This window comes from Rhipicephalus sanguineus, chromosome 3 (genome assembly GCF_013339695.2).
Source record: "Rhipicephalus sanguineus isolate Rsan-2018 chromosome 3, BIME_Rsan_1.4, whole genome shotgun sequence".
NCBI lineage: Eukaryota > Metazoa > Arthropoda > Arachnida > Ixodida > Ixodidae > Rhipicephalus > Rhipicephalus sanguineus.
Genome location: NC_051178.1, coordinates 135,284,032 through 135,310,442, shown reverse-complemented (window position 1 = coordinate 135,310,442; position 26,411 = coordinate 135,284,032). Strand labels below are relative to the sequence as shown.

The following is a 26,411-nucleotide window of genomic DNA, read 5'->3' as shown; positions in this document are numbered from 1 at the left end:
CCTTTCGCACTTTTGTTATTTTGTTTTGAAGTACACGATTCTTTGTCAACACATGGACCAACAATTCGAAGAAGATAGTGGTTTGAACGTGACCTCCGAGCTTTGGCAAACGGCGCGTTGCCGAAGCCAATCTCAGAGGCCACCGCTATCGTCCGCTAGCGTCACTAGTGTTAGTGCCGTTAGTGCGCTCGAAACAGCAACATGGCAGCTGTGTTAGGTCATGTGTTAGGTCATCGTTAGGTAAACATTGAGTTCGCATCGTTCTTTGGAGCCTTTCCGTTTGTCACATTTTCCACGGTGAGCATCATCCGTGGTGATCAACGACGCTCGCGAACTCCTTCACTCTGGCTGCACTTTGGCTGTGACAACCTTTGCATCGTCTCTTGACAGTCGCCGGCAACATCCACGATGTCAACGTTTCCTGACGACAGCGCAGGTAAAATATCTCCCAGTAACCTATTTCTCGTTTGTAATGGTTAACGTTAGACAAACAGGCAGCTCGTGTGGACTAAGAAAGCGCACTAGTATGTGCTCGTTCGGTGCTGTGAGGTCTTCTTGGCCCTAACTGTCCACTACACGTGTGATGCGCGTATCGCGCGTCGTGATCCAGCTGAGAAACAAACGAAAGGCCGGCGATGTTTTTACTTGTGGGGTTTTAACTCTCTTGCGGAGCCTTGGGTGAGCATTTGGGATTACATTAAGGTGACCGGTGCAAGATGTGCAACTAAAGGGCAGTGTGTGTTAAGATTGTCTGTCCGCAATCGCGACATCAAATATTGTATGCGAACACCCCCTGGCATGCTCAGGCCTCGGCGGCGTAACACACGAATCAGTCTGAGTTCCAGTTCCGGTGACCAAGAGGCGCCTCCTTTTGTGCTAAGTAATTACACGATGTTTGCTCTCAGTACTTGCGCAATATCTTCCTTCCTTATCAGTTGGACAGTTAACAGACAACTACACCAGTCGTGACCTTTTCGAAAGAGTCAGATACGCCTGCGGACTGATATGCTATCAGTGTACTTCATTATGTGTTTTCATTAGGAGGAGACTTGTCCCAGGCGAAAAGCGATGAGGACGCCAAGGAAAACTCGGCCAACGCTGATGACCAGGAAGCTGATCTCGACCACGACGACACTGAACACGATCATGACCATGACAATGAACAGGATCACGAACAGGACCACGACCAAGACGAGCCAAAGGTAGACTCACCAGAAAATGAAATCACTCTTCAGATGCTCGAGGAGTCTGTAAGTCACACACCGGGCCCAAGCCTTTCTTCGCGGAGAGTCGAAGGCGCTGCCGGTGGATCAGACAGCCAGCCGGCACCTAGCAAGACGAGGGAGCAGATTGAAGAAGAAGAGCGCGAGAAGATGCAGGTTCTCGTATCCAATTTCTCGGAAGCGCAGTTGAACAGGTGCGATTTCCTTTCCATCACCGTTTATTATAACTGTCATTGTCAGTGAACAACAGTGTGCACTAAATAACTCTGAAACATCTGAAATGTCACACTCAATCCACCTGTACAAAATTAGGTTCTTTAGTGTCTCATGCATAGAGTTTATTTCAGGTATAGCACTGTATGGCTCTGACATTATCCGCGGTGCTAGGTTACTAAAAGATCATTTCCCATGTACAGAAATTGTACACTAGTTCTTTTTCTTTGGATTGTAATCAAGATGAGATTGTGTTTGAATGAACACTAAACTATAATGGTTGCTATTTATAAGTTATTCTGTTTATTAGTTTAGTAAGTTGCTCTTTTAATGACACTAATGTTATAGAGGCACTGATGCAAAAATTTTGTGTTCCGCTTTTATTGTTTCGTAAGGTAATTTTCAAAGTCGTTGTGCTACACTTGAGGGCAGCTTTTCTTGGCAGTGCTGTGGAAGCTACAGAACCGTAACCCTTGCCTGCTCGCACATTAATAAATAGTACCTAACTTTATTTGTAATTTTCTTATTTGCCTTGGCCAAGTAAGTACCGATTTATTTATTATAAGACTAAAACAGTTACGGGAAGTCATATTTAAAATAAATTATTGTTCACTTACAAGAATTTCCTCTTTTTTTCCCCTTTTCCTAGACAGCGCCACATTTTCTGCACGCTTGTTTTCTAAGGTAAATATGACATCCGGGACGTGTTTTGCTTCGTGTGCGGCTGCAAACTCGCTGTTTAGTTCTGCAAGAAAAATGTGCTCGAAATGTGACACTGAAATGCACACTGAACAGTCGAAATGTCTCTCTCCCATCCACATTTTTCATGTATATGTTTTTTTAAACGTGTTAACGCTGCGAGCAAACAAAACTGAAACTGAAACTGTAATTGAAATCGGCTGCAAGCTGCCGTTCTACTTGCGGAGTAACATGGATGTGGGGAAGCCCCGCCTCCATGGCCTTTCCTCAACTGCCATGATTAGCTGTCCTCAAAGACACTAACACATTGAACAAGCAACAAACCATTGGGTATATTACCATATAATAGAGCCAGTTTTAAATGCATGCCAAATATGGTGCAGCTTCAGGCAAGTTGGTCAGGAGTCATCCACATGTCATGGAAATAGTGTCAGTATTTATACAGTGTTTGCGAGTCAAGTGGTGACTGCGTCACCCGGAGCTATACACATACTAGACAGCTGTTGAAAAGTGCCAGTGTGACGTGTGTAAAGGTTTATTATTCTGCTAATTCATATTTGTCGACACTTCCGCTGACTCTTTTTGTGCCCTAGTCTCAGCGTCCCAGGTGCAGTTCATTCCTACTTACCCACGCAGATATGAGATGTACCGCCGTTCAGCATTTCCGAAAGCAGCAGTGAAGCGGCTCGTCCAGTCCATCACGGGTTGCTCGGTCTCACAGAACGTGGTTATTGCAGTGTCTGGCATTGCAAAGGTGTTTGTGGGTGAAGTAGTGGAAGAGGCACTTGACGTTCTTGAGAAGCAAGGGGAGACTGGGCCTCTACAGCCCAAGCATTTGCGCGAAGCTGTTCGCCGTCTCAGGGCCCGTGGCTTTATCCCGAATGGACACAAGCGGCCTGCCTGTTTCCTCAGGTACCTGTGTTGAGCGGCACTGTACTTTGTTTCCACGCTGTGTGTCATGTCGCAATTCTGTCCATCAACTTTCCACGTCCAGTGTTCGTCCATCTGTCGTGCTTCTTATGGATTCTTGTTCTCCTCTGTGCTCAACTTTTCTGCATCTCCTCAACAAACATTACACATAACGAGGCATGTCTCAAAGGTTGACTGACTTGTGCTGTCATCGTTACTAACTGGTAAATGTAATCCCTTTTTTTTTCTGTCCACCTGCTGATTTTCTTGGGCCTTTTCTTTTTTCTGTGCTCATTGCTTGGTGACTAATCAGTACTGTCCTGTTATTAACTTTCTTACCGTTACTTATCGGTTGTCACTTTGGCGTGGAGAATGCATACAGGTAAGAGATATATACTACTAACAATTGTGTCATGACAAAAGAAAAAGAGTGCAGATTTCTCTGCTGCCCTCCTTTGAGGTTCCATTGTACGCCATTGTTATTTACTCCAAACCATTGTGCACGTATTCCTTGTCCTCTAGCTCTTAGTCACATATTAAGATGAGCGAATGACATGTTTATGACATATCGAACAATGATGAAGGAATTTTTCACTGTGTGAGCAGCAGTTTTGCCAGCTGCGGCCATGTTGTGTTGCGGTGCCGACTGCACCCGCTTTGCTAGCTGTGAGCAATGTTGCCCTAATTTCAAGGCACACTGCAACAGTATCAGCAGCACCCTTGTGTATGCATAATGAAACGTCCCACTCAAACTACATTATTTCCAGCTCTATGGTTACAACATGCATTTTGAGGAGGACAGTGGTGCTAGAAAACGTTATTTGTGTGCTGTTAAAGCAAGCACTATCGTCACGGGGATTAGCACTGCCCTATGCTTCTTGTAGAACGCATGCATACCATGGCTAAAGCCTGAACAGCTTGTATTGGGAAGGCTATTGCATTACTTGGTCAGTTTATTGTTTCTTTTATCCAGCAATGTTGTCTCCTATTATTGGTTTATATATATAGTGTTGTTTTTAATTTGAAAAAAAAAATACAAAAAAAGGTTTTCGACCTTTCGCAGCCCTTCTCTACGTTAAAGGGAATTGGCGTAGATTGTAGCAATGTGCTTTGGGTTATATGCAATTCTGTCCCCTCAGTTGCTGCAAAAGCTGGTACTTTTTCGAGCTATGGAGGCTGCACTGAATTGCATACTCTAAAAATTTTTTGACAAGGCATAGTTTGTTACCTGTGACAAGGCAGCAGCGGAGTCCATTTTTAATTAGCGCTTTGACATTTAAGCTAAGGTTGGCAGCAGTGACCTTTCGTAGTTACATCAAGTGAATCAAGCCTACTACCTGGTGCAGTGTCGCACGCTATAGAGGCTCACATTGCAGAATTTCAGATTTTCAAGCCAGCACATAAGGTGCCTTCTGTGTGTGGTTCGTGTGCTCATCCAAGCACATAGAAAGAAAGCTGTTGACAGCACTTTTGTAAATACTCCATAGTTTCTGTTTAACATTATGTAGTGTTTTGCATCGTAGGGCCATTTCTAGCCTGCTAGGTTTGACAAGTAGAAGCAAGACAAGTGCGATACATTCCGTCTAGTTCAATGTCCTGTCATAAGGTGCATGCTCGTGAAATCTAAAAGTATGAACCAACTAGCCTAACAGCATGTTTTATTAAGATTCCTAGCCTCTTTGGCAGTAATCAGCATTCTTTCTTTCTTTTCACTATTCAGAATGCAAACAGTTTATTCATGCACTATCTTCAGCACATGAATAAGTAATGTCTGTATACCCTATTGAAACCCTCATTCCGTTCTCCTAAAGAAACGTGATAAAGGTCAGCTATGTGCATGAGAAAGTAGAGTATGCAAAGCTTCCCAACGCTCTGTTCTATCCAATTTCATTTTGTCTGTTTAAAATCATTTTTAGATGTTCACTGCGCTAAGAAACAGGAAATCACAAAAAGGGTGGTAGAGTGTTTGGCTACTTATATGCGTGTACTATATGAGCTGAGCACATGGTGCGAGCGCATATTGTTGCGGATAGTCTCACGACTTAGCAGTATTCTTGGGCTAATATCAAGACTGACGCTCAAATACTTCTCTTGACCATGGGTGCAGAACTTTCTGCACAGGTTTACGTTATAACACAGGTAGACAATGCTTGCTGTCCACAGGAAGTTCTCAAGTGTAGTAGTAAACTGGGATTGTTTATTTTCTTTCTGTTACTGTAGAATTCAGATACAATGTGTTTTACTATCTTGAAGAACATTTGTTCCCAGTTAGGTTGGAAAATTTACCTGCGACGTCAGTGGGACAGCCAATCAGATAGTTTCCCTGTTTTACATTGCTCACTCACATGATGGGCCATGACCAGGGGCTGAAAACTCGATTGGCAGTGCCATGGCCATCTGCAGCAATCCACATAGTATTTAAAACCTTGTAATAAATTACACACATTACGCAGAGCATTTAAATTTGTCTGCTAGTGATCCAAAGGACTTCTGCTATTGGCTCATCTCATTTGTGCAAAATCGTCAAAACTATTTCAGGGTCTCTTTCAATGAAACTTCATTAATGGCTTATTAGGGTAAGGCAGAAACTTAATTGAGTACTATTTTGACCTTGAGGTCTTTAATTCACCCTCTATTTATTTGATGCTGATGCCTGAAACTCTTCTTGCAAGGTGTTTATGTTCTTCAAAGCTCATTACCTTTTGTGTACTGTGTACCCTAGAGGAGTTCATCATTACAGTACTGTTATGTCATTTTATACATGTCTTCATGCATTTCGTGTACTTTTCCCTCGCCCACTACTGAGCTCCCCCTAAATGTAGTTATGCATTTTCTTTTGCTTCATATGTTTTCATCAGTTTGCATGATTGTAAGCTTCTTAAAAGGTTGCATTTAACCTGCCTTGATATGCTTTAGTACGAGCATAGGGGCATAATGTAAACGTATATATATTGAACTTGAGAAACGCAATCAATAAAAACTTCTCAGGATGCATACTTGCATACACACAAGTCAAGAGTATAGCTAGCTGGTATGCTTTTAGTTTTGCTTATTATGTTTTGTTTTCATGTTTCTTTGGTGTCTTGCTTTCCTATCAGGTGACATCAGCAGAATCAGGAAAGGAACCAGGTGATAACTTGACAGCAGTGCATTGTTGCTGCAGATGCAGAGACCACAGGTGTGAATATGTAAAATATTTTATTTTTTGCATTCTGTACATTTTATCATCTTTCTTTATCATAACACCGGACATTTGTTCATGATTTGTGAAGTATGAAAATGAAAAGTATTTAAATAATAAAAGGATGTGGTGTGATGATGTGATGAAATGATGCATGGTTTCTATCTGCTATATACAAAAAGCTTGTTCCAATTACTGGAATAAGCACCTACATCTGGTACATTGGTTTATGCAATACTGTCAAGGGCTTCATTAGTGTAGTAAACATGTTTTGTCTTGCCCTAGAAAACCTAAAGCTTTTCTTACAGTTTGTAACGGAAGCACATACTATAGCTTTTTCGTTGGTTAAATAGTTTTCTGACATGAAATGCACTGTCATTATAACATGACACTAACATCACGCACAAATCTGCAATATTAGCAGGGTCACATGCTATGGAGGTTTGTTCGACCTGTGTAAACGTGTGTGTGTGTAAATGCTGAGGTAGTTGCGTATCTAGACAGCCAAACTCCTAATAAGCAAGTACATATTAGCAGTTGTGGACTTTTAGACATTCCACACGGGAGCCTTCTGCGTCGGGTTCATCTTGGTTCCACGGGGACATTGGAAGGTCTCTGCGAACTCATCCAAGTTCATCAGTGGTCCATTGACCCTGCAAGTGAAGGTACACAATCACACTACATTCAAGTGTCCCGTCCAGAGCCACGGCAGTGTTGTGCTTTCTGCTGCTGGTGTGAACACTGTGTGCATGCACATTAACTTTGCTACTCTGCATCTTTATGCACACTGCATTGTGGTGGATATAATGGTATGAGCCGAAGAAAGTAAATTTCAAGCTATGTCGATGCATTCCTTCCTTTGGGCACTGGCAGTGTGGTGTGACAGCTGCAATGCCACTAATAGCACTTCTTATTGTGCTGGTGTTCTGAGGCAGTTTCAGTGTGACCCTAGGCCCTGCTGTCACTTTGACTGGTTTGACTTATGAAATGGGAGTTTTGCTTGGAGGATTTACAGCATCAGCCAGTTCATTGAGGCGCTGCTAGTTAAGAAATCATGATGCAGAAATATTGGTCACTTTGTTTGTTTGATAGTGCATAAAGTAAACTTTGCATGACAGTATAAATGCGCAGTGCAGATGTGGCAACAGTCGACCAGAACATCTTTAATTATAGTGGAAGTTGTAATACGTGACGATGATGACTGCAGGCACAAAATCGCTCTGCACTATCATCAGGGCGTATGAAGATGTGTATGCATGGCAGGCCTGTAGCCAGGAATTTTTTTCCGGGGGGGCCCACTTTCTGAAAGCCTTGACTATTTGAGAAAAACGCCTATTTTCATTATTTATTTTTGGTAAAACACCATGTATCATAAAACTCTGAAGGGGGGGGGGGGTACCCCCCCCCCCCCCCCCCCCCTGGCTGTGGGCCTGATTAATGGATGTAGTTTTTGTGGTCATGCGTCGCAGTATTAGGTTAGACAATGGTGAAATTCAGTTTATTGACAGTTATATGCACAATGGTGGCCTGTTTGCCTTGTAATGGCCTGTTTGCCCTTGCTCACAGCAGTATGCTGCAAGTGCGGCTATCAAAGGTTGAGAGCCACACGTCTGTGCACAGACAAGGAAACAAACAAATTAGGAGGTAGCAGGTGAGTGAGGATTAGTGTGCAACGCAGATAAACAAATGCACAAGTACACATTGCACAAGGACGAACGTGTGATGACAGTTTTTCCTCTTACGAAAACCTGTCCTTCAGAGCAGGATTTCCTATTGCATTCTCGACTTGTCCCTGACTGTTATAGTGTTTTGGCAGCAGGTCTCTTATAAATCTCCGAGTCAAATCACTCTTAAAGGGACCGACAACTGATTTTTCTCGACCCACTTTTTTACCGCACGACAGGAAGCTTACCCTTCGTAGCGTTTGTAGCTGCAGTGGTTTATCCTAAAAGCATGTAGTTATTTTATAAGCAGTATTTTTCTATCTGAAAGGCTCCAAACACGCATGAAGGCTTGCTCCAGCAACGCTGAAAATTGATAGTGATGCCGCTAGCCCTTGTGAAAGCTGTCGTTCTGCTTTCACAGGAGTTACTGTAACTATGCTTAACCACCTTTATTTTGAGCTTGCAAACAATTTTTGAAAATAGCAAGCTGTTACAATGAGATGATGTTGCTTTATACACCTTCTCGGTATTTGTACAGCGTTGTGTGCGCCTGCGCCCAAGGTTGCCTGCGCCTGTGACATGGATGGCTTGTCCCGGCATGGGATCATTACGCCAAGCGAAGGCAGTGCCACTTTGCTGCATACAACTAACGCAGGCCTATATGTACATTTTTATGGAGTAATACCTTTTAATATAAAGAAATGAACAATATTTCAGTACTAACAGAAAAGTAATCGAACGCATACACCAACCAATGGTCACGTGACCGCCTTCATCGGACCGTTTATGATTTTGCCGCCAGAGGCGCCAAAGGTCACTTTTCGCGACTTTCAATGAAGAAATAAAAATACAAATCCACCTCTCACGAGATAAACAAGGTTGGTTTGAGTCAATGCAATGGACAATCTTTCCATCAGTGCAGTCATCTCATTTCGTGTTCTGGGCGGTTGTCGGTCCCTTTAACTGCATTACAACCTCTATTACAAATACCATTTTTGGTCCAGTAAATATTGTTCAATCTATATGGTGCTGTTGGGGAGGACTTTATGTATATAACTTGCCAGGTCTCATCTTTATGCTGAAGCTAGCTGCTGATAAGTTTTCTGTTTTGCAAGAACAGGGATGCTTACCTTGCATGGTTGTTGCTGTAGATGGAGTTCGGGTCATACTTGTTATTGTTGCACCATATCTGTTTTGTGCAAGATAGTGTTGTGTTACAACCATTGCAACTAGCACTCTTAAAAAGATTAGATAACAGGATGCGCATACGTACCGAAGCAAATGAGAGGAAGTATAGCTGGTCGTTAGTGTACTTCTCAAAGCCTGGCAAGACGCGTGCTTTGGTTGGTCCCTGCTCATGGCGATACGACTGCAGGCAAGAAGGAAAACAATCTTTTTGGCCTCTGGATGACCAGGCGCTTGTAGACATTTGCATGTGCTGCTTCGTGTCTCACCTTAAAGGAAAACCTAGCAGCCGAGGTGTCTGCCAAATTTTCATTCCGGGTATGGCTGCCGTTGACCTGTGCAACGAAATGATGGCTAGTGTAAATTTTGTTTTAAGCGACTGACTCGTCCACCCACTTCTAACGAAGGAAATTGTGTCTAGCATAAAGGAGCTCTTGTCAGAAGTTGAGCACAATACCTGAAATGTCTTAGCATAAAAGTCGATGAGGGATTGCATACGCCGGTTGAACTCATGTCTTGTGCCATTGGACCACTGGTCTTTTTCAAAGTCAACACCGTACTTGTCAATAGTGATACCTGTATGTAAAGAGGCAAAATGGGCATTCAGAATGTTCATTTTTTTATAGCCCACTAAGTTATCCATAAGCCTATGTCGAAGATACCAATGACTTTAGGAACTGCCAGTGCATGCCAATCCAATTCCTTGCTCATTTCTAGCGACTGCATTGTTTTCATATGATAAGTGTTTAGGAATATTATTGGGATAATTTGAAAACACATTTCTGTGCTTTCAATAGACCGAATAATCCTTTGTGTTACTATTTCCTTGCTTCTCATGGCATGTTTGCTTACAGAAAGACACTGAGAATCAGGAACTCGCATTTACAAGCAGCTAAGCAGTAATCAGCAGTAATCTGCATAAACTTTCGTGTGCATCCATATGGTAGCATGAGGAACGGCAGTTGGGACTGTTCAGTTTTAGGTGTATAAGTACTTTACAGTTCACATCATTCATGGACGCTTTGTTTGGACGCTCCTGTGAAACGACCCATACGTTAGCGTGTCTCCTTAACCCTTTAAGACGGCACCTATGAAGAACTGTCTGTAAATGTGTCAAATCGATACTACGTTATTTCAGGCCGCTCCATATCCTATTGCAACGAAAATAATGTCATAATATGTTAATTTATGTGTTATAATAACTAATCCTAATTAAGTTGCAATTAAATATCTATTTATCCTGAAGTCATTGACGCTCTGTTTTGGCATAAACTGAATAAAATCTAAGGCTAGAAATGTAGTGCAAGTTCATTTTTGGTTATGTTCATTTTTTAAGCTAAGAGAAATTATACTTTTCACATGGCTCGCAGGAAACGGCACGTCGAACGACTCGTCGAACGTGGTAGTGCCTTCAGTAAAGTGATCATATGCAACAGTACACCGCAAAAAGAAGTTAAATGAAGATAAATTTATTATGCAGAAAGTTCAATTCATCCAAAGCTCGATATATCTCGCTCTTTCTTGGCCCCTAGTTGATACAAATAGCAAAAACAAGTGGTGTACACAATCCGCTTCTATCATTTTCCTGTGCTGCCCTCTGCCGTTTTGGTAGGGGTTTGGTAGGGGCCGGGACAACTGGTATTGCCAGAAGCAAAGCCTCCGAGATGATGCGACGTTTCGCGACTTTTCCACTAGGGGAGAGCGCATGCACGGGGGCGCCATGAAAAAGGTGGATTGTGTACATAACGTCTCAAAGGGTTAAAGCTTTGTTATTTCTTATGCAGTGTGACCACATGCTGCATTTAAGAGCTACTCGTTCGGGTGTAAACAAAGAAACGTATGCTGCATGTGAATAGAAAATATCAAATGAAAACTCCACACATACCTCTGTCATCAAAGGCATGGATTATCTCATGACCAGCCACGAACCCCACAGTACCGTAGTTCACATATCTGCAAGACAGATGGAAAGGATAGACTTAAATGTGAATAAAAGTGAAAATGGTAACAAATTAAATCAGTGTTTGTTTATTGTGGTGCTGCTAAATATGGTACGGAAAATAATTGACAAAAATGTGTTATGGTACTGTGGCACTTGTAGAAAGGAACTACTATGTTGCCATCAAGGTCAGTTTTATTTATACAGTCACATAGTATATATAGATGTGTACTTTTAATTGACGTTTGGTATTTTCAGTGAGTTGTGTGTGAAGAATTTAACTTACATTGGAACATCAAGGTACGAGAATGGCTCCAAAAGCATGCCAGCGTATACCTCTGCAACATAGAAAGAAAAAGATCAGACAGAATAAAATGCTGTAAACAAGTTCATCTCTTCAGTATTTTTAATGCAGATCAGCCAAAGGTGTTAATAGGACACTTAACGGCGGTGAGGCAAAAATAAGCAGATGTATGTACATCGGCTCCCAATTTCACTGCACGCTTCTCTTAACCGATGAATCTCTGCATAATACTGTTGATTAGGTGCCTCAAATTATTGGTCTTTGAGACCACTCATTCTATTGGGCCACTCATTCTACAATACTTGCAGTAGCCTCCCCAAGAGAGTTTACAATGTGCTCCAGAAAGGCTGCTCCTATCGCTTTTGCTGTGACTGTGCTGTGCGTTCCACGCAGGCCTGGCGATTTTTTGTGTGAGATTACCATTACATTTTTGTGACTTCATGCTTTACTGTTTTTCCTTTCGACCAAGCCCTTTAAGACCACTTCAATTTCACCCGTTTGTTATGTTGTTACAGTTTATAAGTGGGTTGTCTCTTCCTACCAGCCTTATGCTATGTTATGTAATACACATAGGACTTTACAGACTTGTGTTAGCTTGGAGCGAATAGAACGTGACGCTGGTTCCATGCCCTAACACAGGTATCAAATTCGAAATCCAGGCTCAAGAAGTGTTTCTCTTTTTTTCACATCCTGTGCCCTGTAGAAGTTTTTACTATAACTATAGATTATGAGTGCTCTGGCATACACAGCTGTGCACTTACTGACATTGACGTCTCGTATGTGATAGGCAGCGTTCACGGTTTCTGCATTTATGTCTTGCCAAATCCTGAAATGAAAGGAAACATTATTAACAATTATGAGGTCTTCCGTATTCGAGACTAAAATGATAATAGTCTGCGCATGCTCTGAGTGGTCTACTTGTACAGTAAGTGAAAAATAAACTGAATTATTTTTTGAGGTGGAAAGATTGGCGGTGCATGCAGCAATATTTCTATGTTGCATACCATTATAATTCATGGATGACCACGTTAAATGCTGCATGAGCACTAAAAGAAATCCATAAAAGCCATCGTGAAGGATTCAGTATGGCTAACCTTTCATGTTCTTTTATTTATCAAATTGTGCAACATTACATGTTGTAGAACAGATAAAGGTATTATTACCGAGCTGCAACTGAGCCCAGTAAGTGGTGAGGATGGAAACATGCTGACAGAAGACAAATAAGAAAAGAAATCGCTTCAGAACAGGATGCACATGCTAGCACTAAGAAGCAAATACAAAGACGAGCAATTTGCTTTTATTTGTAGCAAATACAGTGCTTGTCTTTGTAGCAAATACAATTTTTATCCAGTAACATATAGGTTTTGTTTAGTACGAGAAGCTTCCATAAAAATCTGTGACTTATAATGGGGAAACTGCCTTTCATTTCTTCTTGCTGTCTTGTGGGTGATTGGATGTTCATGATTGTTTAAGTGGCTGACCTTCTATTTCAGCTTTTGGCTGTTTTCTTGTTTCTTTGTTTTTCTTTCTTTCTTCCTTTCAAGTCCACCGCAGTGGCACAATAGTTACGGTGCTCAGCTGCTGACCGAAGGTCGCATATTCCATCCCTGCTGTGATGGTCACATATCAGTGGAGACAAAATTCTAGAGGCCTGTGTACTGTGCGATGTCAGTGCACGTTAAAGAACCACAGATGGTGAAAATATTCAGAGCTTTCCGCTACGGTGTCTCTGACAGTCCAATCGTGGTTTTGGGATGTAAAACCCCAACAGTTATTAAAATGAATTATTTTCTCATATCTCAGACTATCACTGCTCGCTTCAGCATGTACTCACTCTGGATCTCTGTCCGAGAAAAGCTCTTTGGCTTGCTGGTTGTACTTTTGTACTCTGTGGTATACTAGTCGTTCAAGGAATGGACCACTGCTTTGTGGAGCTTTATCCTGGAAGAAGAAAAGTAAGAAAAACATGTTTTCATGTAATTGAGTAACCACATACTCTGCAGTGACCACATGCATTTTTGCTGACATGCAGTGTTCCATTTCGGGACCACTTGGATGTTGCACATACGCACCATTCCGTAGAAGTTGTATATGTTAGTTGCATTCAAAAGCCACTCGGTGTAGCCTACCAAGGCATGGACATTTGAAAGCTGCGAAAGATAAAAATTTCGCTCTTAATGTGTGATAAAATGCTACATAATATTGCATGCATAGCATGTCATCTAAGAAACACCAGATAATATAGTAAAGCTCAAATGTAAGATTGAAAAATCAGTCTAGTGTAAGATTAAGGATCATTGAGTTTTGCAAAGTTTTAGTATGCATTGGGTTAAGGTAAAGGAGAGTTCACATAGCTTAAATATGAAGTTGAAGGGAGCAAGTTCACAAAGCTTCTGCTCACAATTGCTGTTGTTCAGAAAACGCTTCTCTGGCACAGTGTAAAAACACTCAAATTAATGTGCGGTGTTTTACATGCCAAACCACGTTATGACCATGAGGCACAGCATAGTGGGGCCTCCAGGTTGATTTTTTGGTCACCTGGGGTTTTTGTAACCTCCGCCTTAATCAAAGTAGGTGGATGTTGTTGCATTTTTGTCTGCATCGAAATGCTTCCACTGTGGCTATGCGTTTGGGCTCACCTGCTAAGCTACCACCATGGGTAAGGGACACACATGAAACTTATACTAAAACTGAATTTCATTTCTTATAGTTAGTTCCAAACTTTGTGACAATCATCCCCTCCCTTTTCCCAGAAATTTTGTTTCAGCAGCTGTGCTAATTAAAATGTGTTAACTTAGAACTAGAACCAAGCATTCTGCACTGTTAACTAAAATGTGGGCTTTCACATTTCACAAATGATCAGGATATTGGTTTAAGTGCTACCCACCTTTCTCATGAGGAGAGTCCTTGTTGAACTGTCTATCCATGCTGCTGCTTTCAGCGTGTTGTTGAATTGTACCTTTACTTCGTCCAACATGTGAACTGCCTGAAAATGACAAGCAAAGCAGCAATACTCTCATTAACTGCAGTCTACAGTTAGATCAGGCTTCACTTTCATTCCAGTGTTTTTATTGGATATCTTAGGTGCCCATATAATGCCCAATTTTATTGCAGTTTGCATTCTTAGAATACTTCGCTCGCTTTCCAATATCCATGTATATCTCTAATCATTTTGCTATGAACCTGACTCTCAGGGTAATCCATGGTTTAATGGCTACAGCATTGCACTGCTGTGCTGAGGGGACTAGGTTCAAATGAACCGTCAGACCGATATGGGTTGTTAGGCATCTGCTGATTTTTAAGGGCAAAAAATAAATTATTTAAATCTGAACGTAGACTTATGATGACACCACTGAATGGTGCAGCATGTAAACGGAGGAACATGTAAAGAAACTTCACAACCTCGGCCAAGCTAATTAAATGTCTAAATAGATGAGTAGATGTCCTCAAAAAGGAAGTGATAGATAAATTGAATGCAAAGTATAAAAAACAAAGGAGACCATGGAAATTTACACAAACTGGAAAAAGAAGAATCAGAAGGAATAGTCATTATGATTACACAAAGGGCATTGCGATGCCCAAGGACAAGAACATGAGAATGAAAATATTTGCTACGGGGCGAGGCATGTGTTTGCTGTAACAGAAGTCTGGAAGCTATTTGGGACATTGTAATGGAATGCCCAGGATGTTGAACCTGCAAGACTCGTAGCAGGCGTCTACCTTTCAGAGCCACTGAGTTCAAAGTAGATGGAACCATGAACCGACCAGCAGTCGACATAATCAAACAACATTCAGGGTATTGGTGAGATAAAAAAAAAACAGGGAAGAGAGCAACAGAACTAGAGTTTACAGGTGTAGGTAACACTGCAATACTGCAATAAAAGCTTGAATGAAGAAAATGAAGATCAGAAAGATATTGCTAAAGATGGTGGTGTGCGACAGATGTAATAAAAAACCTGATTAGAATAATCTGAGAGACCTTGTCACACTGTCTCAAAGGACATACAAATATAGATCAACATCAATGTAGGCGAGGGTTGTCTGGCTGCAGTACACTCCTCATATATGGTGTATTTTGGCAGTGATAATGTGGCGTGTTGCTAGGCTGCTTCAGTTGTAATTAACATTGAAAGGTGACCTGGGGATAATTTCTGCAGTACTTTCTTTTTCAAGATAGGAGCTTTAAAATGCTGTCACATATTAGACATAGCAATTGACACACTGGCATACACAAGCAACAGTAAAAAGAAAAACATTCCAGACTGTGGCAAAAATCTGCATGACATTTGGTAACTTACCAGTGCCCTTTGCTGATCAAACTTGTGCCGGTTTGTACGGAAGTAGTGGTGGTAACTGACAAGCCTCAATGTTTCCACCAGCTCCCTGCATTTGGCGGTACGGTTGAATTGTACTCCCTGCTGCATGGTGTAGTTGTAGTATGTGCCTCGTATCTCCGGTTGGGGCGAGAAGAAAACACTGTTGATCAGGAACTTGTAGCCTATGTAGTTCGCCATCGCCCTGCGCAGGCAACCAGAGCACATACATGTTAGTGTGTAGAAATCCTGCACATCTCTGCACCAATGCTGAGTATTCCATTTTGCCGTGACTCGTGCAATGTGGGAGCTCTGTGCCGCAATATTGGTTCAAAACACTAAGGCCTGTTTCGAGTTGTCACATATATTGATGAGTATCTCAACTACAGTGGCTGTTGAGGCGATGGCCTCCGCTCTTGACGATGTCTCGACTTATGTCTCGACTTTGTCTTTGCACAGGTGTATGAACACCATAGTGGCAGTGCATGGTGAAATTACATGGTAATACATACATGATGAGCAAAGGTTTGAGTACATGAGGTGGCGCTGTGTAGTTTCTAAGTAAAATGGTGAGCATCCTGGATGATGAATTCTCAGGAGAGAACATTGGGGAGCTCACAGGAAACGCTAAAAAAAGACAATACATTGCAATACCGCACAATGTGTTTTGGCTCTCATTTGTGATGATCATAAATTGTAGCTTTTGTATAGATAACAGTGACTCTATATGCCAAAAGCTCAGTGCTTACAGTGAGCATAAAACTTGAATGGTTGTGCCTGTGTGGGTATTTGCATGTGTGCATATGTGTGCAGGTGCAATGCATTCTTCCTGTAGGGGCCAGTAAAGGAGGGCATATAGCTCTTTCTCTCCTTCTTTGGCTCCTTGGGCCATTTCTTTACATTCGTTACCTCACTGTAACAAGCTTGAACTTAAGCACATGAGCTCTAGTACCAGCCGCATAGTTGATAGAGGAAGGACATGCTCACCTTACATGGCTTGTGTTCTGGCGGCAGTTGCCGAGGAACTTGGCGAGTGCTTGTAGTGCTTGGAGGTTGAGCACCATCACGCTGTCTTTGTCGCTGAATGTCGGTAAGCCTGCCTCCTCTAAAGCGGGCGACGTCAGCTTTCGGAGGTAGTTGAGCCACTTAATCTGGGCACACGAATGGCGCAAAAGACAGACATGGAGATGAGAAGCTGAAAGAAGAAAGAGATGTGCACTGAAAACAGTACAGGTTATTATTGGTTGATAGGGGTGGAAGGGATATTTTGTGGATGCTGTGTGTAGCTGCCTTGAAGATGACATTAAATGCCAAGCGGATATAACTCTGAACCCAATAAAAAAATCCTGGCTTTGGATAGTGTAAGGTGTAACTTGCTGAAGTGCTAGTTTTGAGGCAAGTGGATATTTCTGGAATGTGTCAAGAGACTGGCGAACACCCACTTTTGGCAAACTGCAGATTTGTTTTGAGAACGAGACTGAGGTGTGATGGCAGCTAACAATGGGAGGTGTAGGCATATTGGACGGTAATAGTGCAGGGCTAAATAGGTTGTAGGCTTATGCCACAGTAGCGAAAGAAAGACGGCTAAACCATAATTGATGCCAGCAGGGAACGCGAGCCATGGCTTCACGTGTCACAGCTAAGCGCCGTCTTTATTTTTCTGTTCTGGTGGTTGCGCGCTGTCCGATTTGCTCGCTGCCTAAAGGAAGGCACTACATGGTGTCAAATATTGGATGCCAAGGGCAACACCCAGTTTGAACATAACACTGGACATTGCTTAACATAGATATGTGGTGAATGGTGAACGCTGGTGATTGATTGTGTGTGTTGTCCGCAATAGTTCCTGCATAAGTTTTCAGAGGAAGTTCCTTGCATTCTGAGCACACAAATTCCTTCTGTCTGGCCACTCACCTTGCAAAGTCACTTGGTTTGTGTCTCCATAGGCTCTTACGCATGACTGTTTAAAACAATAGTGGCCGTGTGGCTTTAAGCTTGTGCCCCTGACCCCTCCACCATGTGTGTCTATGGGCACACATGCGCACGGTGTAAGATGGGCAGACACTCACTTCAGGTATTTTTCTGGACAGTTCCTCCACCGTTATTCTTTCAGGCTTTTGGGTGGCAGCCGTTTCGTTCTCTAGATCCTGCAATGGTGCAGACCAACCAAAGTTCAATTTGGTGTAAAATGTAGCAATAAATACATTCAGGTATGCACTCCCGGAACCAGAAATTGCATTCAGCTGTTAATTGTTTTGCTCTGGAGGGATAAAAAAAGTTTAATGTCTATTGTACAATTTGCCACGACCCCCTCGCAAACCTACAAGGTTGCATACATATGCGTCGGTCCTACACAGCATGACATGTTCCCTAATGGATGGAACACTTGTAGCTGCCCTTTTACCAGGGCTTAAAGTCAGGGGGGGCCCCAAGGCCCCCCTCCCCCTACATTTTTTAGGAGGGGCCCGACCCCCCTAAATAGGCGATACGAACACGGTCTGATTACGCTATCGCGTTCTACTCTTGAAAGCGAAGCTCAAGCGTCCTCCAAGTTTTCTGCAAACCGTATAGATGTCTGGCGCCTGCAGAACGCATGTGAGTGCGCGCTTGATAGAACTAGGATGTTTAAGTCGCGCTGTCAAAATATGTATGCCCATACGTTCTTGTGAGTTATGTCCGGCTTGGGTGTGCAGAGCGGTTACCTCCCCTTTTAGTGCTTCTTGTTTAAAAATAATAAATCGGTTATTAAGAAGTCTTATTGGGGCGCTAAGATTATTATTATTATTATTATTATTATTATTATTATTATTATTATTATTATTATTATTATTATTATTATTATTATTATTATTATTATTATTATTATTATTATTATTATTATTCACAAAAACACCCGTGCAACCAACGCCATCAATGGCCATCTGAAAGTCGCCACCCTCTTGAGAAACATAAACTATTCACTAAAAGATCGTCTTCTGTATAGGCTGAAAAAGTTCCCCGAATGATAGCTATAAAATTCCTGCCTTGTCTGCTGACAGGCAAGTTAGTTTTAATCCGTCTGTTCACTACCCGCCGATCCGATGTCATCGTGTTCATAGTTATAAGCCTTTAGGAGCAACCAAATCTTCGCGTTATGCGCCATACCTCAAGTAGCGCCCTTGAGAAGTTTAACATCTCGGTGATCTGGTTCTGGATGTCCTGTTCGTTGTCGAATTTTTCGGCGCCATCGTGCAACTTCCTGTATCTGAGTGCGACGTTCCGCAGGAACGTCCGAATGCCCGCCACCGTGTCCTCCTTGTCAAGGACCGCTCGCGTGAACATCAGCGGTTGTAGTCCCAGCTGCAAAAAAAGAATGGGGAGGGGAAGTCAAACGCTGTTCCAGTGTCGGGAAATCGTGCATTCCTCGACCAACACCTAACCATTGCCTCGATGCGCGGTCTACGCATGCGCCAGTTGAATGTAGTACAGCACTGCGACGGCATTCCCAATCGTGACGGCGCAAATACACCACAAGTTTCTTTGTAACTTGTAAGGAGAAATACAAGTAAACATGCGTGGAGGCTTGTCCGGGAATTTATACGCGGCGGGAATGTATTGTAACATAGGCGAGAATCGCCATCTGAACCATGCGCGGATCCAGGCGGGATGTCTTGACCCCTCCACTGTCTTTGAAGTTAATGCGCGCAGTACCGCTCTGCACGGCACGTGATGAACACGTGGAATCCTTACGTGTTACTGTGACGTTGGAACGCGAAGAAGTTTATTTTACTGATCGTATGCATCCACGCAGTTATCATCATCATCAGTAACCATCTCGATTTCAAACACCCCCAGAAAAATCCTGTATCCGCATCTGACCGGAACGACACTGTTCAATGTCGAAAGGATATCGAACTACAGCGCAAAATAATAATAAAGGGCTGATGCAGCAGTGTTCTGCTTTATTGGTGAGTGCTGCTGCGACTATAATCACATTTTGCCATGTGGCGGCTCCGTCGTCCTTAACTGCAGGATGATGTGCGTCTGTGCAACCAATAAACAAATGTGTGAGCTCACCACGATGATTCTCCGCCCATGCCTTTTGGGGTCGACATCGAAGCGAGCTTGGAGCAGTGCCTGGTTGTAGCCCATGTGCGCGAGCCTCGCCTCGGCCTGCATCCAGCAGTAGGTATTCCACTTCCATTCCTGCTGGAACAGCGGGTAGCCGCCCATCGATTTGAGCTCCACCAGCACCGGGTCCGTGCCCTCCGACGTGCTGCGAGGTTTTTCTGCGACCGCCAGCAACAGAACAATTGAAGCACGCGGCATGCCGTTTATGGTGGCGCAGCGAAGGTACTGCCATACGCGCGTATTAGCTAGAACGTATATACAGTGAAAAGTTGGAATCTGTATGGGCAAAAGTGTGGCAGATCAGGAACTAATTTTCAAAAAATAGTAAAGATTATGAGCTTTAATGCTTTAAATCATTTCGCGAGATATGAGAGAATAATTTCGACTACTGAAGTAGACGATTATTTCGGGGAACTGAAATGGACGAGCGTTTCTTGCACTTAGCGGCCATCGAAATGCAGCATCCACTGTCTGAAATCGAACACGACGATTCGTGTTCGACCGAGAAAAGCGAACGGGGTAGTGAGTTAATTGTGTGTCTACTGCTCGAATCCAGGAAGACTATTCAGCCACTTTAGTGGTGTACTTCAGAACTGCTGTATTGCGCTGACAGCATTTTTTTTTTCTCTATAGCGACATATGTGCGCATGGCGTTGGTACGTTAGAACAGTGGTGTAGCCAGGAATCGTCTTCGGATTGCGTCTGCACTAGCCGGCTGACAATGAATACAATTGGTTGAAACTTTCTGCTAGAGCACCATCCATGTTGGTCAAACGCGTACACTGTTGCATGGATAAAACAGCGCCACGGCTGCTCACCATTTTGACAGTGCCCGACGAAGTCGATCAGGTAACTCTCGGCTTCGTTGGGCTCGGCAAAGTTGCCTTGCAGCAGATTGTCCCTGGAAGCACTGAAGTCCCTTTTGATGGCGTCCGCCGTGCTTTGCCAGATGGGACCGCCCTGATCGGCGTCCCAGCGTTGGCAGGCAAACTGGTAGAAGTCCTCGCACGGGTCCACCGACTCGTTCATACTGCGCCGCAGCCTCTGCGCTGCACGGATGCACACGCACGCATGGTTTCAAAGATCGCTGCCGTGTAAATAGGCTCCATGGCCCGGACCAGGAGACGAGAACAGAGGGAAGTACAGGTAAAGGTTAGGCAGTGTATGTATAGATTGACACTGGCTGGCTACAGTGTAAGGAAAAGGGATGAGGGAAACTTGAGTGTGGTATCAAAGAAAAACAAACTAAAAAAGAGCGAAATAGAGATGTCGATTTGTATCGTAGGGCAATTGTACAACTCTGTGACTCGATCGGTCAGTCCAGCATCCACATTGCAGATTTTAGAACCTCAATCGGAAGAAAAGCGAATGATATATGATTGCAGCAGTCGCTGATTCAGGGACGCTTGTGGCTAATATAGTAGAGCAGTGCGTATAATGAAAGCCATGGCGACTACACGATCGCTACTTATCAGTAAAGTGAAAGTGGCCACTGAGTACCAAGAAGCGTGCAGTTTAGGGTGTGGCCGTGGCGTGAACAGTGCACCTCATCGAAATTCGCACCAATCATCACCGTTATCACCGCTACGAGAGTTCAGTGCAACACGAGAACTCGAGTCGTGCTTTCATTGCTCAGGACACTTATTCTGCTGATGAGATGACAAGGTGTTCGCCTTTCCTTTTTAAATCCATGTTTCTTTTGTATTCTTTCTTTCTTTCCTCTCTACTTTGCATTTCCGTGCTTTTCAATTAGGAACCTTCTGTCGCGCTCTCCCACCGTAAAAGCTTGCATCTCGGTATACTTACATATGCTCCAGCAGGCGCTGGTGTTGCAGACTTGTCGTTCCAGGTTTTCTGAAATATTACGAAAAAAAAAAAAATCAGTGACCGAGATCTCTTTGTGTCTTATTCTCAATGCGGTAATATCGGTTCTGATCAACTCGGTTTTCTTGGCTCGCTTAAGTAGAACCGATCCAAACGTCGCAGAAGCACCGTGTACTTCGACCATTTCGGTGTACGCTAGAGAAGCCCGCGGGCTTTTAAAGTAATCTGCAGTCCCAACACTAAGGCTTGCCTCATAAACACATTGTTGTTTTGGCGCGCAAAACTTCAGGATTTAATAATCAATCAATCAATCAATCAATCATTTATTTAACGTGCCCAGGAACAACCGTGAGGTCTTTGTGCAGGCGCACGCAAAAATAAAATCAATAAAAATAAACAATACAATACAGACAGTCTTCAGAAATAAAAAGAGCAAAAACACGTAGACAAAGAGAAATGAACACTAAAGGGGAGGAGTAAAATAAGACAATATGAGAAATATTGAAGGGGAATAAAAAATTAGATTGCACATATACAACTATGCGGAAAGACGGAGAAGGGAAGACTTTGTACACTGTGCCATACTATGTCAAAACAGTGCAAAGCTCGGATAAAAACAGTGATTGTGGACTATGAAAAACGTCAAGATCAAGAAAATTAATATTATAAAGACTTTGTATTCTGTGAACGGTAGAGTGTTGGAAGAAGCAGGCGGGTACATGAAACGGTCTGTTCTCTCTGGTTAACTTACGCGGAATTCGAAAATTAACACAATTGAGAAGTACAGGGCAGGATATGAAACCGTGGACTAGCTTGTAGAGAAATAAGAGATCAGAACGATTTCGTCGGCAGTGAAGTGATGGCAGTGATAATGACTCAGCAGTATTTGAACGAGATCCAGAGTCATTTTTAGCAAAGCGATGGTTATATATGCTGAGGAATTTTTTCTGGACTCGTTCAATGGTGTTACCGCTGGATTGAGCAATGCCATTCCATATCACGGACGCATACTCAAGTTGCGGAAGACATATTGCCGTGTACAATTTGTGTAGGGCCATGGAGACCTGAATTCTCGAGATATTCTACAAACACATCCGAGAGAACGAAGGCCCCGCATAGCAGCACGCTTAACGTGAGAAGAAAAGTTTAACGCGCTGTCAACAACAACACCAAGATCACTGATTTCATAAACCATGCATAACGGCACAGAATTGACAAAGTATTGAAATGACACGCTAGATGTTTTGCGAGTGATAGACATGAATTTTGTCTTTGCGGTATTTAGAGAAAGGTTATTGCCGTTGCACCATTCGGAAAAAGAACACAAATCTGACTGCAACAAGCGACAGTCGTTAACTGAATGAATTTCCTTAAATATCTTGATGTCATCGGCATACAAGAGGAAAGAAGAATTACGAATGGCAAAAGAAACATCATTAACGTAAATTAAAAATAGGAGTGGGACTAATACCCACTCTTGAGGGACCCCACTAGTCACTTTATACAAAGAAGAGGTTTGGCCATTTACGGCAACATAACAAGATCTATTGAGCAGATAGCTGTGCAAGAGATTCACAATCGACAAGTCAACGTCAAAGTTCGCCAGTTTAACCATAATCAGTGTGTGGCTGACTACGTCAAAAGCCTTGCTCAGGTCACAGTAGATTACGTCAACCTGTCCTCTCTGAGAAATAGGTGTGGAGATCTGCGTCATGAAACTAGCAAGATTTGTGGTAGTTGAGCGGCCAGCAAGAAAACCATGTTGATTTGGAATCAGTGAGTTTTTCACACTAAAAGACAATATTTTGTGAAGAGCCAATTCGAAGATCTTTGATGTGGCACATAGTAGAATAATAATAATAATAATAATAATAATAATAATAATAATAATAATAATAATAATAATAATAATAATAATAATAATAATAATAATAATAATAATATTATTATTATTATTATTATTATTATTATTATTATTATTATTATTATTATTATTATTATTATTATTATTATTATTATTATTATTTCAAATAATCGGTGTGAGGTAGAAGGACACCACAAGTACGTTGCGTCATCCGCATTTTCGCTAACTTTATCGCCTACCGCAACCCGTTGCTGTGTATTTACTGCATTCGTATAGTAGGCAGCTACTCGCAACATAATATCGCACCCGCCACGGTGGTCTTGTGGTTACGGTGCTCGACTGCTGACCCGCAGGTCGCGGGATCGAATCCCGGCCTCGTCTGCCTCATTTTAGATGGAGGCGAAAATGCTAGAGGCACGCGTGTACTTAAATTTAGGTGCACGTTTAGGAACCCCAGGTGGTCAAAATCTCCGGAGCCCTCCACTGCGGCGTCTGTCATAATCATATCGTGGTTTCGGGACGTTAAACCCCGGCAATTATTATAATGACATACTATCGCATATGGTTCAGATTACTGTGCTGATTCTGAACTCAAAAGCAAACAGAACAAAAGACGTTCGTCACAACTTAATATATTACCGAAAGGAATTATGATCTCGTGGTTCGTCATAACTTCGCATGAAATCGACGACGACATTCTTCTAAAGATGATGTCCAGACCAGAGTCTGCAGTCTTCATTCATCAGATCAGACTGTGGTCGAAACTGTCGCTAACAACACTTCCATGTTCGTACGGAGGATCTACTTCAATATATATATTCGCACGCAGCGTGCGTACCTTGGGTGGGCTGCACTGTGACTAGAACAGACGCGGCGATGACGGCGACCACCAAGATGGCCGCCAACGCCAGGGCCAGGTGACGTTTGTTCCGACTGACGAAAGCGACGAACTTGGACCCCGGATTATTGTGTCTTCTGCGCGATAAACAAACCAGAAAAAACTACAATTAAACAATAGACGTATGTTTGCAAGGATAAAACGACAATAAGGCCTAAAACGAGCGTCCACCGTATCGGTAATCAAGAGGGGAAAAAAAAAAAAGATCTACATATACCGAGAAAAACGAAGGCATCATTGAGTGCGAGGAAATCTATGCGCTGTGTCGTCGACGCGAAATACAATGCCTAGACTCGTTTTTTCTCACGGACTGTGAGGGCGACTCGGAAGATACGAGAGGCCTCTGTTTACCTACGCTCGATAAGACTCCGAGCGAACAGGAGCAGGCTGCGATCACACTGTTCACTTCATTGTCAGAGGCATCGTGCGCAACCAGATACCGCGTGAGAGATTGCTAAAATCAAGGCTGTGCGAACGGTGATATCGTCGTACCGCCATACCAATATTTTAAGAAGGAAAAGATAAGGGGTTGAATTCACAGAACTTCTCTTTCGTAAATGCGCTTTTCCATTCGTCAGCCGGCTTCGCTTATGATATGTCCCACATCGTCATTGGCTGAATTATTTGCTTACGCTGAAAGTTTTCGCGATACTGGCCCTGGGCAATAATATCTTACGCTAAAATGGTTCGTAAGGGAATACTTCAGCCAATCGTGATGCTGGAACTATCATTAGCGAAGTCAACTAGCCAATGGCAAAGAACACTTGCGAATGAGAAGCTTTGTAAGTTTGGACCCAGTTGTGCATTTTGCAGTTTGCGAGACCGCGGCAACAATGGGTCACGGTAGGAACTGCGTTTGGCTACAGATGAACAAAATGAAATGTGATTGCGCACATTTAGATCCAGGCCGCAGTAGTGGCATTTCGATGGAGGCGAAATGCTAGAGGCCCGTGTACTGTGCGATTTCAGTGCACGTTGAAGAACCCTCGCTAGTCTAAATTTTCCGGAGCCCTCCCCTACGGCGTCTCTGATAGCCTGAGTCACTTTGGGACGCCCGTAAATATGGCGCTTAACGTCATTTAACATCCATAAGGTCAATTATGAGTTAAACCCCAAAAGTGAACTAATCTTCTGTGTTGGAGACCAAAACGCGATTATCTTTTTTTTTCTTCGCCTTGGTCGTCCTCAGTCTTGTTTACAACACAGAAGATTAGTTCTAAGCTTCCCGACTAAAAAAAATTTTCTCCGGTTTCTAAATATGCGAACTAATATGTCATTTTTATGTCATATGTGTATCTGGACGGGGATGCCATATTTGGAATCAGGCCGGCAAGATAAAATGAGAGCTTTTTAATTCTGCTGCATCTGGTTAAAAACGGCGTCATCGAAAGCAGTATTTGAAGTTCGTTCTTCGGTGAGCTTCGGTGCCACCATGTTGCAGAAAGCATAGCGCGAAAAACGAACACGTTTCAAGGTGGATACAACACGAGCGCTAGTCCACGTCTTCACATCAGTGACCCGTGTTCGTTTCTTGCGCCACGATTTCTGCGGTATACGATGAACTACCAACACGTCCTTCTGCAGTGGTGCCACCAGCAGTGCCCTGTCTGATGTAACGTTGCACGCAATGTGCAGCGATCCTGGAACTAGGTAGCCCCGCAGCTCATCCGTACGCGAAGTTACAGGATCTCACATTTGAGCTCTTCATTTCAGACAACAAAAGTCTCGGTTACCAGGGCAAAAGGCAGATGGGCTCTGACTGACGGGAACCCCATCACCCGAATGCCCACACAGAGCATGCGGCAACAAAAACGAGAATATTATACACTATCACATATACAGAACACTTTCATGTATACAACGGAACTAGGGGCATAGTTTTAAAAGCATAAAGGAATATTTAAAAAATTACAAATCAGTAACGACATGGGCAGGTTACCTTGTCGACGCTTCTTCGTCGCAAATGTTCGTGGTCGACGTAGCGTTGTCCATGTTGGAGTTGAGTCGATGTAGTCGGCTAGCTCCCTTCTCGCTGCAAAAGATGGTGAAAGAAATATGGAAGAGAATAAACGCTTACAAAGCTAGCAA

At 42.9% G+C, this 26,411-nt stretch overlaps 2 protein-coding genes across 2 annotated transcripts; one reads left to right on the top strand and one right to left on the bottom strand.

Moving 5' to 3' along the window:
- Window positions 1-235: 235 nt before the first annotated feature.
- Window positions 236-6,362, top strand: LOC119387215 (transcription initiation factor TFIID subunit 11). The gene is made up of 4 exons (XM_037654533.2): window positions 236-436; window positions 1,042-1,417; window positions 2,772-3,047; window positions 6,143-6,362. Exons 1-4 carry the CDS (start codon window positions 409-411, stop codon window positions 6,144-6,146), a joined length of 684 nt encoding a protein of 227 aa, XP_037510461.1. The 5' UTR covers window positions 236-408; the 3' UTR covers window positions 6,147-6,362.
- A 310-nt stretch (window positions 6,363-6,672) lies between these two features.
- Window positions 6,673-26,315, bottom strand: LOC119385881 (neprilysin-1). The gene is made up of 20 exons (XM_037653249.2): window positions 26,263-26,315; window positions 24,264-24,400; window positions 21,544-21,591; window positions 20,556-20,786; window positions 19,684-19,895; window positions 18,772-18,966; window positions 17,697-17,774; window positions 16,618-16,781; window positions 15,616-15,835; window positions 14,205-14,303; window positions 13,390-13,467; window positions 13,152-13,258; window positions 12,079-12,143; window positions 11,300-11,351; window positions 10,960-11,027; window positions 9,532-9,650; window positions 9,344-9,409; window positions 9,163-9,258; window positions 9,020-9,078; window positions 6,673-6,878 (listed from the first exon to the last, which is right to left on the bottom strand). Exons 1-20 carry the CDS (start codon window positions 26,313-26,315, stop codon window positions 6,773-6,775), a joined length of 2,253 nt encoding a protein of 750 aa, XP_037509177.2. The 3' UTR covers window positions 6,673-6,772.
- Between the last annotated feature and the right edge of the window lie 96 nt (window positions 26,316-26,411).

Bases quoted from the DNA above. Each gene is read 5' to 3' on its own strand.
- LOC119387215 (XM_037654533.2), top strand. From the start codon at position 409: ATGTCAACGTTTCCTGACGACAGCGCAG. The intron at 437-1,041 runs GTAAAATATCTC...TGTTTTCATTAG, and splicing joins GTTTCCTGACGACAGCGCAG to GAGGAGACTTGTCCCAGGCG. The intron at 1,418-2,771 runs GTGCGATTTCCT...TTACCCACGCAG, and splicing joins TCGGAAGCGCAGTTGAACAG to ATATGAGATGTACCGCCGTT.
- LOC119385881 (XM_037653249.2), bottom strand. From the start codon at position 26,315: ATGGACAACGCTACGTCGACCACGAACATTTGCGACGAAGAAGCGTCG. The intron at 17,775-18,771 runs GTATGGCGCATA...GCACCATTGCAG, and splicing joins TCTCAAGGGCGCTACTTGAG to GATCTAGAGAACGAAACGGC. The intron at 9,410-9,531 runs GTATTGTGCTCA...TTCGTTGCACAG, and splicing joins TTTATGCTAAGACATTTCAG to GTCAACGGCAGCCATACCCG.